The sequence below is a fragment of the Chrysemys picta genome, chromosome 20 (assembly GCF_011386835.1).
Source record: "Chrysemys picta bellii isolate R12L10 chromosome 20, ASM1138683v2, whole genome shotgun sequence".
NCBI classification, from domain to species: Eukaryota; Metazoa; Chordata; order Testudines; family Emydidae; genus Chrysemys; species Chrysemys picta.
The window spans coordinates 20179159-20193439 of NC_088810.1; the positions used below are offsets into that span (position 1 = coordinate 20179159).

At 49.2% G+C, this 14281-nt stretch overlaps 1 protein-coding gene and 1 non-coding gene across 5 annotated transcripts; both read right to left on the reverse strand.

Moving 5' to 3' along the window:
* Positions 1-939: 939 nt before the first annotated feature.
* On the reverse strand, positions 940-7574 carry SSR2 (signal sequence receptor subunit 2). 4 transcript variants are annotated; one of them, XM_005280712.3, is made up of 6 exons: positions 7418-7574; positions 4089-4243; positions 2894-2992; positions 2342-2450; positions 2060-2137; positions 940-1705 (listed from the first exon to the last, which is right to left on the reverse strand). In XM_005280712.3, exons 2-6 carry the CDS (start codon positions 4241-4243, stop codon positions 1595-1597), a joined length of 552 nt encoding a protein of 183 aa, XP_005280769.1. In that variant the 5' UTR covers positions 7418-7574; the 3' UTR covers positions 940-1594. The 4 variants fall into 4 exon arrangements, with proteins under 4 accessions (XP_005280769.1, XP_023964407.1, XP_065429775.1 ...); XM_024108639.3 differs by lacking the exon at positions 7418-7574 and adding an exon at positions 6269-6655; XM_065573703.1 differs by lacking the exon at positions 7418-7574 and adding an exon at positions 6463-6647.
* Positions 7575-10637: 3063 nt separating this feature from the next.
* On the reverse strand, positions 10638-13828 carry LOC112060075 (uncharacterized). Its single transcript, XR_010593994.1, has 3 exons — positions 13753-13828; positions 12459-12488; positions 10638-10692 (listed from the first exon to the last, which is right to left on the reverse strand). It is a non-coding gene; the product is annotated as an uncharacterized LOC112060075 (transcript).
* Between the last annotated feature and the right edge of the window lie 453 nt (positions 13829-14281).

Sequence of the window (14281 nt, forward strand, 5' to 3'; positions counted from 1 at the left end):
AGGCCACAGGTATACTGCAAGATGGAGCTGCAGTAGAGAAGGCAGCATACCCACCAGGGGAACCTCCCGGGCCTGGTTTTAGCTGATGAAAATCTTTTTCAGTTGAAAAAAATAAGTCCCACTCCTGGAGCTCCTACTCTGAATCTTCTATCATTATAAGCAAGCAAGCAGTTTGGGAACGCAGGTGCCTCCTGCCCTTGCTGGAAGCTAGGCTATGTATTAAACAATAACGTTCTGGGGAAGAGGACAGCACCCTAGACAGGGCGGCTCAAAACTCCTCAGAAGACACCGGCCCATCCACAAAGCTACAGACCCCCTTGAATTCTCGCTCAGCTCTTGATGGCTGTAAAGGTGTTTTACTCTAGACTCATCCCAGCTAATCCACTCCCCAGGGGCGAAGGCAGTGTTATGCGCCACCCATTCTGCAATGCTTTGGGCAGCCAGGTGTTTCAACACTTCAAATCAGCCGGCATGGTGCTGAGCAGAGAGCCCTGGACTGGGAGCTACAAGGATCTGGGTTCTATTCCTGGCTGTGCAACTTTGGGCAAGTCACTTACCCTGGGTAGGGCTGTTTCTCTCTCATCCTGTGTCTTAGAGTTTAAGCTCTTTGGCCACGTCTAGTCTAAAAAAAGTGGATTATTAAACTCATAGGGTAGATGAGGCGTGGTGTAGTTCTCACATGTGGCAACTGGTCAAGGGGGACCCTGGAAGGAGGGTTGGAGTAACCCACAGTAGGATTTTAACAGATGTTAAACACATGCCTTCACTAGGATTAAGGGCTTGGTATACTTTTTCAGCTGTATCTTCCTCACTGCCCCTGCTGGCGCGTACAGACAGAGCCTCTACACCCACTGGATTTACTGCAGTTATAGGTATGGCTCCTGAAACCCACCAGTCCGACTGTGGGACTCACTGGTAGGAGAAGAGACAGACTCACTCTGTGGTGTTCATTTTATTATAAAACCCTTGGTGCGTACAGTCACACACTTCTCAACAGAGTAATCAGAAAAACAGAAACACGGTCAATTGCTCACCAAAATAGAACAACGTAGCCAACATTCTCTCTAGGGCAGGCATCTTTCTATGGGGGTTCATAGGCCGCCGCTTGGCTGAGAGGGAAGGGCACTAATAAACCTGCATAGAAAGGAGGTCTCCGTTACCGTCACTTGATCAATCCTCTCAGTGACAGTTGCAAGAAGCATAAAATGCTGGGGAGCGAGGGTGATGGGCTGATCCAAGATCGAGGAGGATTGCGGCATGAGGAGATCTGGCCACATGTGACTGGCATTCGGCAAGCAGGGGTGATGCTGCAGAAAGGCTCTCACCCCCACACTCCTTGGGCGTTATTAGCGTTCTTGTACCGCAGCTGCGTCTGGAACTTAATTACAACAGAACCGGAGAGGTCTTTGCTCCAGATCTGCTGAGAAAGGGTTAAAAAACACCTCAAGAAAGCGACTGGCCACAAGAATGATACAAATCCCTCCCCTGCCAGCACTGAACCGGTGGCCCAGTCACTTGATTTGGAGGGTTGATCGCTGCTACTCCGAGTACACTGTAATTCTAAGCTCTGGGTGCTGGCTGCATTTGGCTTTCCTCAGTTCTTCTTGGTCTTGGGGGTATCGTATTTTCTCTTGCTCGAGTACCACAGCAGCAGAGGGATTCCGATGGAGGGAAGAGTCATCACACCAAAAGCTGCCCAGTCGAGCTAGCAGAAGGGGAAAACCCATTAGAAGTAGAGCTGAGATGGGTTATGCATAGCTAAATTCCCAGCGTCTCAGACCTGAGCCCCCCTGCCCAAGCGTTTTGATCCGACCCCTACAACACAGGCTCATTCCTAGAAGCGAGTCTAACGGACCATGATGAATTAATTGGCACTCTTCTTGCAAGAAGTTGCCCCCAAAAGCTTAGGAGCCACCGTGGGGATTTCCCAGGCGGCTTTTAATTTAGTGTCTGGGCTTCTGCTTTCACGCCATGAGCCAGCGCACACAAAAAAGGTCAACGCGGATTTGAACTGTACAGTCACTGGGAGAAAATGGATTACTGGTTTAATGGTACTTACAAAGTGAGGGGAAAACCTCCTGTCAAACTCTCTCTGAGCCAGGATTCCTCCCTGCCCAGGGGCACTGGTGAAGCCAACCTGAAATGGGGGAAAAAGAAATAGCATTTGCCCACCGTTCCTGGCACTGCAGGTGCTCCGTGGCAAGCACTATATAAGAGAGAGGGACAATCTCTCATCCTCGATGGTTGTGTCTAGGAGCACACACTGTGCGTCTCTGCTGTGAGATCTGCCGTTAGGATCCTGTACATGATCAAGTTCACAAGGAAGGTAGTAGCCACTCACCACAACCTGCCCTCCCTCCTGTGCCAGGTAGGTGATGGTAGCCGAGGTGAAGTTGAAGTAGCCGGCTTTGAGGGGCCTCAGGACCACAGTGTGAGATACGTTGCTGGCTCTGTGTAGCAGATGGTTAAGGAAACGAATTGCATTTTGTTCCGGGGAGCAAGACTCAAAACACAGGGAGGGGGTCTAACCAGCAGGTTTGAAATCTTAAATGACCTTCAACTACAGATTCAGACCCTTACAGGGCCAACTCATCTATTCCTCCTTCCCTGACAGATGAATGGAGTTCCGTGCAATTTAATGCGAGGGGCGGCTATGTGTTGTGTGACCCGAGAACTAGTTCTTGTTTGCAAGGACACTGGAGATCCCAGGGCACTTGATTGGGATTTGCCCTCGGAGCCTTAGCCAGATGTCAGGTGTGCTTGCATTTCAGGGATGATGTATGGAGTTGGACGTGTCTTGGTATCCTTGGGCATCAGCAGGGACAAGGGGGAGCCGAAGAACAGACCCAGGACATGGCATATGGGGAGATTGTTTCGAACTGCAAAAAGATACGGCGCAATCCTGTCCCACTTGACGTTAAGCATTCCAGAGACAATGCCAAAATCTTCCGGGGGGAAAGAATCATCCGACAACTCCACATCCAAAGCCGCGCTAAACACAACAGAGAGAGGGGTCAGGAACAGAGCCGAGGGATGCGTTAGCTGGAGTCCCACTGGGGGTTAGACCAGATGACCCTTGCGGTGCCTTCTAACCCTATGATGCTACAGGCTGTTTCACAAACAGAGGAAAGTTCAGTGCTAGCTGCTGATCTGGAGTAAAAAGCCACAAAGATGAGAGTAGAAGGAAGACAGCGTCAAGGAGAAATGATTGCCGAGCAGGACCTGGGGCATAAGAGGGAAGAGCTGAGAGGAGCCACGAAGTGGAGGACAAGGAATTGGCTGTGAAAAGAGCCCAGGAAGCCAATGGAGGTCTATGCGCGTGAGGAGGGGAGCCCCGCATTGGGGATATGAGTGACAGGAAAGGAAGGTGATTTTCAACTGCAGCATTTTGGACACCGGTGGATGATGATGCAGTCAAAGACACACGTGATGAAGGCAGGGACCAGGGCTGGAACAGAGAAGAAAGGGTGAACAGGGGGATTAGAGAGTGGAGTGCCAGAACTTGGTAAGAGTTTAGACATGAGCTTTGGGGGTGAAGGGGAGATAGAGAGAGAGAGAAGTCAAGGAGTCTAAAACAGCATCACAATGAACACTGATTTGCTCCCATACACAGGAATCCACTGAGACCCTTTCACAGCCTCCAGAATCACATTCCTCCCACACACCCCAAAAAACACCTGCACACTTTAGTCTCATTAGCCTTGAAGCCTCGTATAATGCCCCTTCCCCGAGTGGGCCTGATAGGGGGCTCATACACTGCAACTTTACTCCTACTCAAGTCAACAGTCCTATGGACTCCAGTGAGAAAACAGCGGTAACAGAAAACCTTAGGTGATCACAGTGGACCCTCCTGGACTTATAATCTATGAATAGAGATTCTTCCCCTCTATTCGCTCCTGCCCCAGAGTGCCCCTCCCTCCAGAGGGGATTTGGGAGAAGTAAGGGAGGAGCTTGAGAATGGTATTTACTCTAGATGTCTCCCTCCTCCCCGAGCTAGTGAAACACACACTGCAGACACACACCTCTAACACTCCGTGTCCTTCAGGGCCAGGCATCTGATAGATACCAAGAACACAGACAAACCTTACCTGGAGCCAACATTGTAGATGTTGTACTGCAGAGTCAGGTCCTTGCCCTCCACTGCATATCTGTTTAACAGAGATTTAGAGGCGAGTAGCCTGGCTCCCTCCTCGCTGTGAGCGACAGACAGCAGGGCAAACACAGCAAGAGCTAACAGCTTCATCTGGAAGGGGAAAACATTCACGGTTAATGCCCGAGTTTCTACAGAGGAAAAATTGGAGGTGGCGGCCTTCTGGAGGGGGCAGTAGCAGACAGAAGAATAGATCCATAAGTGCAATGCGTTATAAAGCACAGACAGCTGTGTGGTTTAAGACATCGTACACTAAAGCATCATACCATGGAGGAGGGAGGGATCAGTCCCGTTCAATATGGCACCAGTGCAATTGCACCTGTAATATTTTGGACACTTCTCTACCAGAATGAGACAACTGCAAAGCAATGACCTGATACCGGGTTTCTTTTTCCCTGGCTGCTCTGTGAATGTGTGGTAAATTTATTAAAGAGACAGGGTGAGCACGGTAATAATATCTTTTATTGGACCAATGCCTGTTGGTCCAATAAAAGATATTATCTTACCCGCCTTGTCTCTCTGATATCCTGGGACCAACCTGGCTGCAACAACCCTAGTATATTTACTGTTATTTAACATCATTAAAGGCATTGAAAGCATTAGGACACTCATTTTGTAAAGACAAGAAGCTTCTACGAACATAGAATATTAGGGTTGGAAGAGACCTCAGGAGGTCATCTAGTCCAACCCCCTGCTCAAAGCAGGACCAACACCAATGAAATCATCCCAGCTAGGGCTTTGTCAAGCCAGGCCTTAAAAACCTCCAAGGATGGAGATTCCACCACCTCCCTAGGTAACCCATTCCAGTGCTTCTCCACCCTCCTAGAGAAATATGTTTCCTGATATCTAACCTAGACCTCCCACACTGTAACTTGAGACCATTGCTCCTTGTTCTGTCATCTGCCACCACTGAGAACAACCGAGCTCCATCCCCTTTGGAGCCCCCTTCAGGTAGTTGAAGGCTGCTATCAAATCCCCCCTCACTCTTCTCTTTTGCAAACTAAATAACCCCAGTTCCCTCAGCCAATCCTCATAAGTCATGTGCCCCAGCCCCCTAATCATTTTCGTTGCTCTCTGCTGGACTCTCTCCAATTTGTCCACATCCCTTCTGTAGTGGGGGGACCAAAACTGGACCAATACTCCAGGTGTGGCCTCACCAGTGCTGAACAGAGGGGAATAATCACTTCCCTTGATCTGCTGGCAATGCTCCTACTAATTCAGCCCAATATGCCGTTGCCTTGGCCTACTTGGCAATGAGGGCACACTACTGACTCATATTTCTCCTTTGAAATCCAGTGGAAACAATTTAACACACACCACAACAACATTCCCCTGCAGTGTCTGCAAACAAACACTGCAGCATTGTGCTAGCACCTGAGAATTGCAACTGACTAAAAATGACCTTGAAAATGGCTAGCCTATATTCAGATGACAGAAAAACAAATGGCTTAAAGGTTTATTTTTTAAAGTCATCAATTTAACATCAGCGGTCAGCAGTAGAACAGAGAACATGTTATTTAAGACAAAGTTAACTTGAGGGCCCATTTAAAGAGTTCACATATTTCCTATCTTTACTCTCACACACAAATATTCAAACATCAGTCCGATCCCATCCAAACACCATTTGGTGGGGGACCCTTCCAAAGGGCACACTCCTTTTCTTCAGCCCTGGCACAAACCTCTTCTTCCCAGACAAAAAAAAAATATGAGAGAGCTCTGTCCTGATGATCTGACACCCCACTCACTCCACTAAGCTCCTATCACCGCTTTGGCTTTCTGTACCCATCCTCTCTTTTGATAGCAGATAACCAGACCTCAAAAAACCTGAAATCATAACCAATATAAATCCCTGTCCATATGACTCTCAGGAAACCTCTCATCCTGTAGGTTCTGAGATTTCTAGGCTACAGCGCCATGGTCTTCCCTAGCCACAACAAAGTCTTGAGCAATTGGCTAATACAGTGATTCCTAAACAGTGGTCTTAGATCACAGAACCCTTCCCAGTGGCTTGTGAAATTATATTTTGATAACCAAGGAGTGAGGGGTTGGGTCTGGGAAAAGATCCATCTAACACCTCTTGGGCAACAGCATGAAAGGGCTGGAGAACCTGTGATCTACCTTAAATGAAAGTATGAAGAAGGGGCTGCTAACCGTGCAGCTCTTTCACTCCCATCTCCTGCTCAGCCCCTGTACACAGCACAGTCCTGTCTTCTCCCACCTCCTCCTCCTCCTGCAGCCACAGATCATTGCTTCCTTATGCCCAGTATAGTTCTGCCTGTCCCCAGCCTCTGTGGGGCAGCAGCTCCTCCTACCAGGCAGCATCAGGGCCTGGCTGCTACTCTCAGCCACGTGTCTCCATTTCCCTGGCACTTCCGGAGCCAGAACAGGCAGCAAGTCAGGAACCCCACAGCCTGATTATAGGCTGCCTGGAGGAGAACTTCCCCAGCTGCCTTTCCTCCGTGGAGCGCTGACGTGTCAGAGACCTCCCCTATGTACCCCCCCAAACCCCCACCCCTGGGTCATCCAAACCTTCCTCCTCCACAGGCCCCCCAGACCCCATCTTCCCCCCCACCCACACAGCTCCCCCCAACCACCGTCCCCTGGGATCCCGTCCAAACCTTCCTTCCCCCTCAGACCCCCCAACCCCCACCTTCCTCCCACTCCCCTCCGGATCCCCTCAACCACTCCCCCCCAACCAATCCACCCTCCGGATCCCCCCATCCCCAACCACCGACCCCGGGGCTCCCCTGCAAACCTTCCTTCTCCCTCAGACCCCCCAACCCCCACCTTCCTCCCACTGCCCTCCGGATCCCCTCAACCACTCCCCCCCAACCAATCCGCCCTCCGGATCCCCCCAACCCCATGGCTCCCCCCCCCCCGGGGCTCTCCTGCAAACCTTCCTTTCCCCTCAACCCCCCGCCCCCCGGATCCCCCCAACCACCACCCCCTGGTCTCCCCTGCAAACCTTCCTCCCTCCCTCCCTCCTCTGCCCCCCCCAAACCCCACCTGCCCCCCCCCACGGCTCCCCCAACCCCCCGTCCCCTGGGATCCCCTCCAAACCTTCCTTCCCCCTCCTCTGCCCCCCCCAACCCCCACCAGCACAGCCCCCCCCACCCCTGCCCCTTGGGCTCCCCTGCAAATCTCCTCCCCCCTCGGGCCCCCCCACCGACCGCTCCCCACCGATCTCCCGTACAACCCCCCGGGGCCCCGCGCCCCCCACGCCGCCGCCCGACCCGGAACCCCGCCGGGGCCGCGGCCCCCTCTCACCGCTGCGGCCCGCCTCGCCCTGCGGCAGCGGAAGCGAGAGTCAGCACTGAGCGCCCGGAAACCCCGCCTCCGCCTCCGCCTCCGCCCCGGGGCACGCTGGGAATTGGAGTCCGCTTCCGGCAACGCGGCGGCGGGAGCTGACGGCGCCTGCGCACACCCAAGCTGGGTCCACTAGGAAGGGTGAAGTTCACGTGCAGGCAGTTTTGCTGTGGTTTGCATCTTTACACCATCTCCCCTCCGGGGGCACCAGAGCCATCTCTCAGAAGCTGCTGCTCTCCCGAGCCTCGGACCTCTGTGCCGCACTCCACCCATCAGCTGGGAAACCTCTATTGCTCCATGGTCTCTTCATTTCGCTCTCCCAGTATTATTTGGGTCACATATTCCATAGGTTGGCAGGGGACCTTTTGCATGGTCGGAACCCCAGCTGGGTTGTTGTCTGTCTAAGGTACTTACCTGGCTCCATCACTACAGTAGCTGAGCATCTCACAGTGCTTAGTGTATTTCTTCTCACCCCCCATCTTCCCCCCCCCCGCCTCCCCAGGGCAGCACTATTATCCCCATTGTATAGATGGGAAACTGAGGCACAGAGTGGGGCAGGGACATTCCCAATGTTATGCAGTACAGCTAGGAATAGATGCCACAACTCAGCCCTCTCTTCACCGGACCACACTGCTCCTGATTGTGATTGAAGCCAAGTCAGCTGCAATCATTCTTAAACAGAGTTCATACGGGGTTCAAAGCCCAGCGCGGCTGACCTGTGCATCCAGAGTTCTGAGCAGCCGCCCTCCCCGGTCTTCTAACCTTGCCTTAGATGGGGAACATAGACACCTAATGCTCCTCCTGTTTCAACTCCTGTTGAGGATGGTGCTGCCTTAAGGGAAGGGAACAGCCCCTTGTGTGCATATCCTTTTTCTACAAAGTTTATATTTAATCCAACTAGAATCTCAGGCGGTAAGTACATTGCATTTGTCTTTCAATTTGCACCTGACCATACAGGACACTGCAGGATCCTGCCAGCATTGCAAACTGGATCTGGCTGGAAAAGATGAAGGGGTTTTGCCCACTCACTGGGGCAGCTAGCTGCTTACTTCCACTGCGGTGCGATCTGAGGGCGCTCCGCACTTTTAAAGAGCAGGCCCCTCGGCCATGCTTCATGTTCTCCATCTCTGATGCTTAAGTCCCATGGGAGGTAAGTGAAGAGGAATCTTCTCATTAACGTTGGGATCCCGTGATGAAATGAGCTACCCAGCTGTAATGCGGTGGCGAGATGTTTGCACAGACATGGGGCCTCGTTCCATGTTGCCCTCTACCTCATGTATTCATTCACAGGTGTGCAACACTGATTTGGTAGTTTTACACCCCCACTGCACAGGTACAAAAGGCTACACAAGATGCCGGGCGCCAGAGAACCAGCCCTCTTGCATCCAGCCAGCAGACACACAATCAAGGCCAAAGCAGAGAACGGAGCACAACATCATGACTAGCTTCTAATAAGGAAGCCTCAACTGGGGAGAGATGGTGAACCTGACTGTCACTGTCACGCTCAGGTCCCATTGTGCTGCTCTGGCAGTGCAGAGGGACCTTAAAATGAGCAGAACCAGCTCCCTGGAAATCCTCCCTGCGCAGGAGCCATCCTAGCTGGTATGGAGCTTGCATAAGGGTTCGGTATCCACCCTGCTCCCTGTCTCCAGTGGAGGAGGCATGGTTGGAACATACTGCAAGGGCCATTGGAGGCAGAGCAAAAATGAGAGTAGCCCTGAGGCTGTTCTAATTTACAGCAGAGGTCTGGCAAGCCCCCAGAACATGGGCAGCATAAAGGGGCTTCAAGTCACCTGAACCCTAGCCCTAGGGGCATGGGCAGAGTGACCTCAAATCAGACTGCATCTCTCCATAAGTGCATTATGGGCAGAGTGACCTCAAATCAGACTGCATCTCTCCATAAGCGCATTGCTGTCGCTTCCCATGCTGCTCCCACAAGGACTATGCAGCCTTCAGAGGAAAACTCACACAAAGTATTTACAATAGTTTTACTTCCAAGAGCCCTATCAGTTGTCATGGTAACACAGACCCCAATCCTGTAGCTATACACTTGATAGCCAGAGCCAGAGTGAATGCAAAGGAGACGAGGCCGCAGGGATGAGACTATGGGAATCAAAGCTAGTCACCAAACCTATAGATATGTTAGGTGGGAGAGGAAGCCGAGTTTTGCAGGCCCTCCTGGTCTCTCTGCTCCTTCCCTTTCTCCTCGTCGCTAGCCAGAAGCAAGTTCATGGATTCCTGCAAGCCTTCCAGGATGCTCAATTGTGCCAGAGCGATCTGGGTTTGGATCTGGATGTTGTTGTGCATGCACTCCAGTAGGCCGTAACAATCCTGTGGCTGATGATCAGGGGCTGGAGAAAAACGGGGCAAAGCGCTGGTTTGTTTTCCCCTTCCTCCAATGCTAAGTGATTCTTAATTCTATTGAAATTTTGCCTGTTTACAGAAACTTGCATCCCAGAACCTCGCTGTGCTGTGCCACAGCCCAGTGCACAGGGTATTATCCCCATTTTACAAATGGGGAAACTGAGGCACCAAGCAGGGAAATGATTCGCCCAAGGTCACACAGACCTGGGAATAGATCCTAGGAGTCCTGGACTCCTAGTGCCTTGTCCTAACCTCTAACCCTTGCTCCTGCCCAGAACCAGGATAAACTCCAGAAGTCCTGACTCCTAGCCCCCTACTCCTTACCGCTAGAGAACACGCCCTTGCCAAAGCTGGGGTAGTTCCAACACTTACTGAATTTTTTCTGTCCTTTCCTGGCAGCCTGGGCACAGGGTAGACCTGGGCTGGGCCTCCGTTGGGAAGATGGAAGCTCAAGAAAGCTGGGGGAGGGTTTGGCAGGACATAGCTTCTTAAAAGAAGAGGAAGGGCCTTCGAAGTTATCCTCTCCTGTCAAAAAAAGACTTTGTATTACAAGGATGTTTTTCCCTATTGAATAATAATCCCTAGCTCTTGTGTAGCATTTTTCTTCAGTAGGACTCCAAGCACTTTACAAAGGAGGCCAGTATCATTATCCCCATTTTACAGATGTGGAAACTGAGGCACAGAGCGGCAAAGCCCAAGGTCACTCAGCAGGTTGGGGGCAGAGCCAGGAGTGGAACCCAACTCCCGAGTCCCAGTCCATCCACTAGGCTAATAGACTTACTATGTAGCATATTATGGATCTATTCCTTGTCACTTACACTAGTGCAAAACACCACCATTCTGATCCGGTAGCATTTTACAGCAGCTTCGCACTGGTGAAAATGATGACAAAAGATGCAGGGTGATGAAAAATCAGGCTTTAGTTATTAATGCTGCTTTGTAGACATTATCCAATTAATCCCTACCCCACTCCATGGAGAGGGAAATCCTGATAATTTTACAGAAGGGGAAATTGAGGCATAGAGGATGACATGATTTGCCCGAGGCCACACAGAATGTCGGTAGCAGAGCCTGGATCGGAACCCAGGAGTTCTGACTGTGCAGTCAGGAGCTCTTGCCACAACATCATACTGCCTATCAGGTAATGTGTAGGATAAAATACAGTTTTATATATATTCCTTTGTTGTTGTTGTTTTCTGTTTAAATGACAAACGGGGATCCCTAATAGAAATCACCCATTCTCAGAGTGCTGGACCTGCTTTGCCGTGTTACCAAAATGATATAGCCAATATATTATGTATTTTTAAGAGAATCCATACCTATACTAAAGTTAACCATTTTCCCCAGCAACCTCTATACTGAAATATATTAACAACTGTGTAAGTTTTGTTCTTGGTGCATACAGAGAAAGTAGTATTTTGCTGGGGTTTGTGAAAATAATAACCAACTGATATAACTGTTGCTAGAAACCAGGTACAAATTTCCAACAATCTCGGATAGCAAGTACAGATTGCATTGAAATGGAAATCTTAGGGTAAGAATGACACAAACTAATTTTGGGGACAAGTATCAGGGGGTAGCCGTGTTAGTCTGTATCTACAAAAACAACAAGGAGTCTGGTGGCACCTTAAAGACTACCAGATTTATTTGGGCATACGCTTTTGTGGGTAAAAACCTCACTTCTTCAGATGCATAGAGTGAAAGTTACAGATGCAGGCATTATATACTGACACATGGAGAGCAGGGAGTTACTTCGCAAGTGGAGAACCAGTGTTGACAGGGCCAATTCAATCAGGGTGGATGTAGTCCACTCCCAATAATAGATGAGGAGGTGTCAATTCCAGGAGTGGAAAAGCTGCTTCTGTAATGAGCCAGCCACTCCCAGTCCCTATTCAAGCCCAGATTAATGGTGTTAAATTTGCAAATGAAGTTTAGTTCTGCTGTTTCTCTTTGAAGTCTGTTTCTGAAGTTTTTTTGTTCAATGATAGTGACTTTTAAATCTGTAATAGAATGACCAGGGAGATTGAAGTGTTCACTTACTGGCTTTTGTATGTTACCATTCCTGAGGTCCGATTTGTGTCCATTTATTCTTTTGTGGAGGGACTGTCCGGTTTGGCCAATGTACGTGGCAGAGGGGCATTGCTGGCACATGATGGCATATATAACATTAGTAGATGTGCAGGTGAATGAGCCCTTGATGGTGTGGCTGATGTGGTTGGGCCCTCTGATGGTGTCGCCAGAGTAGATATGGGGACAGAGTAGGCAACAAGGTTTGCTACAGGGATTAGTTCCTGGTTGGTGTTTCTGTGGTGTGGTGTGTAGCTGCTGGTGAGTATTTTGGGGAGTTTTGGGACCATGGTAAAAGCCAAAGGTATATATACACCTCAGCAGTGAATTATATTTCCCGAACAATCCATGCTGCTGGTTGTATCCCCAGCTTGATGAAGTGGAAAGTATTTAACTCTCATCTTTCTGTATTTGTGCAGACTGAACTTTGACTAACACTCGTGGGTTAACACATTTGGTTGACTGTGATTATTTGATGTCCTGTTGTTAAAAGAACCTAATCTTAAATTAACAATCATTACAGTAAAAGTAGGTATAAAGATTGGGGATTTCAGATTGGGGAAATACATACGTGGGCTTTGAGTGGATCGTCTCGCTGTGTCTGCAAAATAAACAACTGTTGTTACCGTGAGTTTCTATATTGATGGGATAACAAGACTCTTAAGGAAGAGTTCTTCCGCTGCTCTGATATCTTTTCTTTGCAATGAGCCCTTCAAAACTGAGTGCCTGATTCTTATTGACACTAAACTGCTTTACACTACTCTGCAAAGGGACGCTACTGTGAGTATAACTAATTTATGATTTAGGGCCCCTTTATACTGCAAGAGAGGTCCAGTGGGGCTTTAGGGTAAATGAGAATAATAATCCCTAGCTCTAAACTTGAGCTTATCATCAGTAGATCTCAAAGCGCTTACAAAGGAGGGTAATATTATCCCCATTTTACAGATAGGGAAACTGAGGTACAGGGAGAGGAAGTGACTGGCCTAAGGTCACCCAGGAGGCCTGGCAGAGCTGGGAACAGAACCCAGATTATCTCAGACCTAGACCAATGCTCTAGTCACTAGGCTACACTCTCCTATCTGCTTTTCAAGAAAGTTAAGGATCTGTTCCTATAAGGTACTGAGCACCCTCCACTCCCTTCAGAGCTCAGGACCCTTCAGAATCAGACCCTCACAGTACAAGCAAAGATTTGCTATAATATCCCCTTCTCTTCTTCTGTTGTGCTATGTATCTGTCATCAGCCCAACCCAGTGCTAGCTGCATTTCAGTGGTGGTGTGTATACATACAATAATATGTAGCACAGTGATTCTCAAACTTTTATACTGGTGACCCCTTTCACGTAGCAAGCCTCTGAATGCGACCGCCCCCCTGATAAATTAAAAACACTTTTTTATATATATATATTTAACACCATTATAAATGCTGGAGGCAAAGCGGGGTTTGTGGTGGAGGCTGACAGCTCGTGACCCTCCATGTAATTACCTCACGACCCCCTGAGGGTCCGTTTGAGAACCCCTGATGTAGCACCTAACTTCTTCAAAGCAGTGTCCTCAACCCAGCCAGCAGCATCTATGCATAACCCTAATGCCATGCAGATTACATATACTCATAGCAGGAATTATATTGTATGAAGTTGTAGTACAATTATTTATTATTTGTATTGCAATAGAACCTAGGAACCTCACTCATGGACCAGGACTTCATGGAGGCAGGAACTGTACAAATACAGAACAAAAAGATGGGCCCTGCCCCCAGAGAGTTTATGTTTTGGCATGGGGAGCGTTTATGTCAATTTCGCTGCAAAAGTTCCAATTTGGCCTTTAAAGGTTGGCTTGTGTCTGAAGTAGAAATGCATTCAACCTACTTTTCCAGTGTTGTTTTTCTTCCTGAGTATCTGTTTCTGGCTCCATCTGAGGAGGTGGAGGAACAGAGCTTGTGCCTATGGAAAGGAAAGAGCTGTGTTATCCAAGGGAATATTTTAAAGGAAGGAGGTTGGAAAGACACAGACTAGAATGTAACTTTCTTCTTGGCTGTGTGTGCTAGCTAGAGACATATACTGTATTCTTTCTTTTTAAACTGGTGGTTAAAAAGAATGAAAAATTAAAACATACAGAGAGATTTTATATCATAACAAAGCTGTGACCACTTGGAACTTTACAGTAGCAGCTATATGGGTGATTTACACCATATAAATAGGTGGCTAGAGCTCAAACCCTCTGCTCCAAATGCACAGGCCCTTTGCTCTGAGGTTAAAGGAGAATCTTCATTAGATTGTAGCAGCATAGGGCCTCTGGCACACAACCGGACAGTTCTCTTTCCAGCCACAGTGGACTATGGCAACATGTGCGTTGGCTGATTCATAGTAATGTTAACACAGAGAGAGAAAAAACACA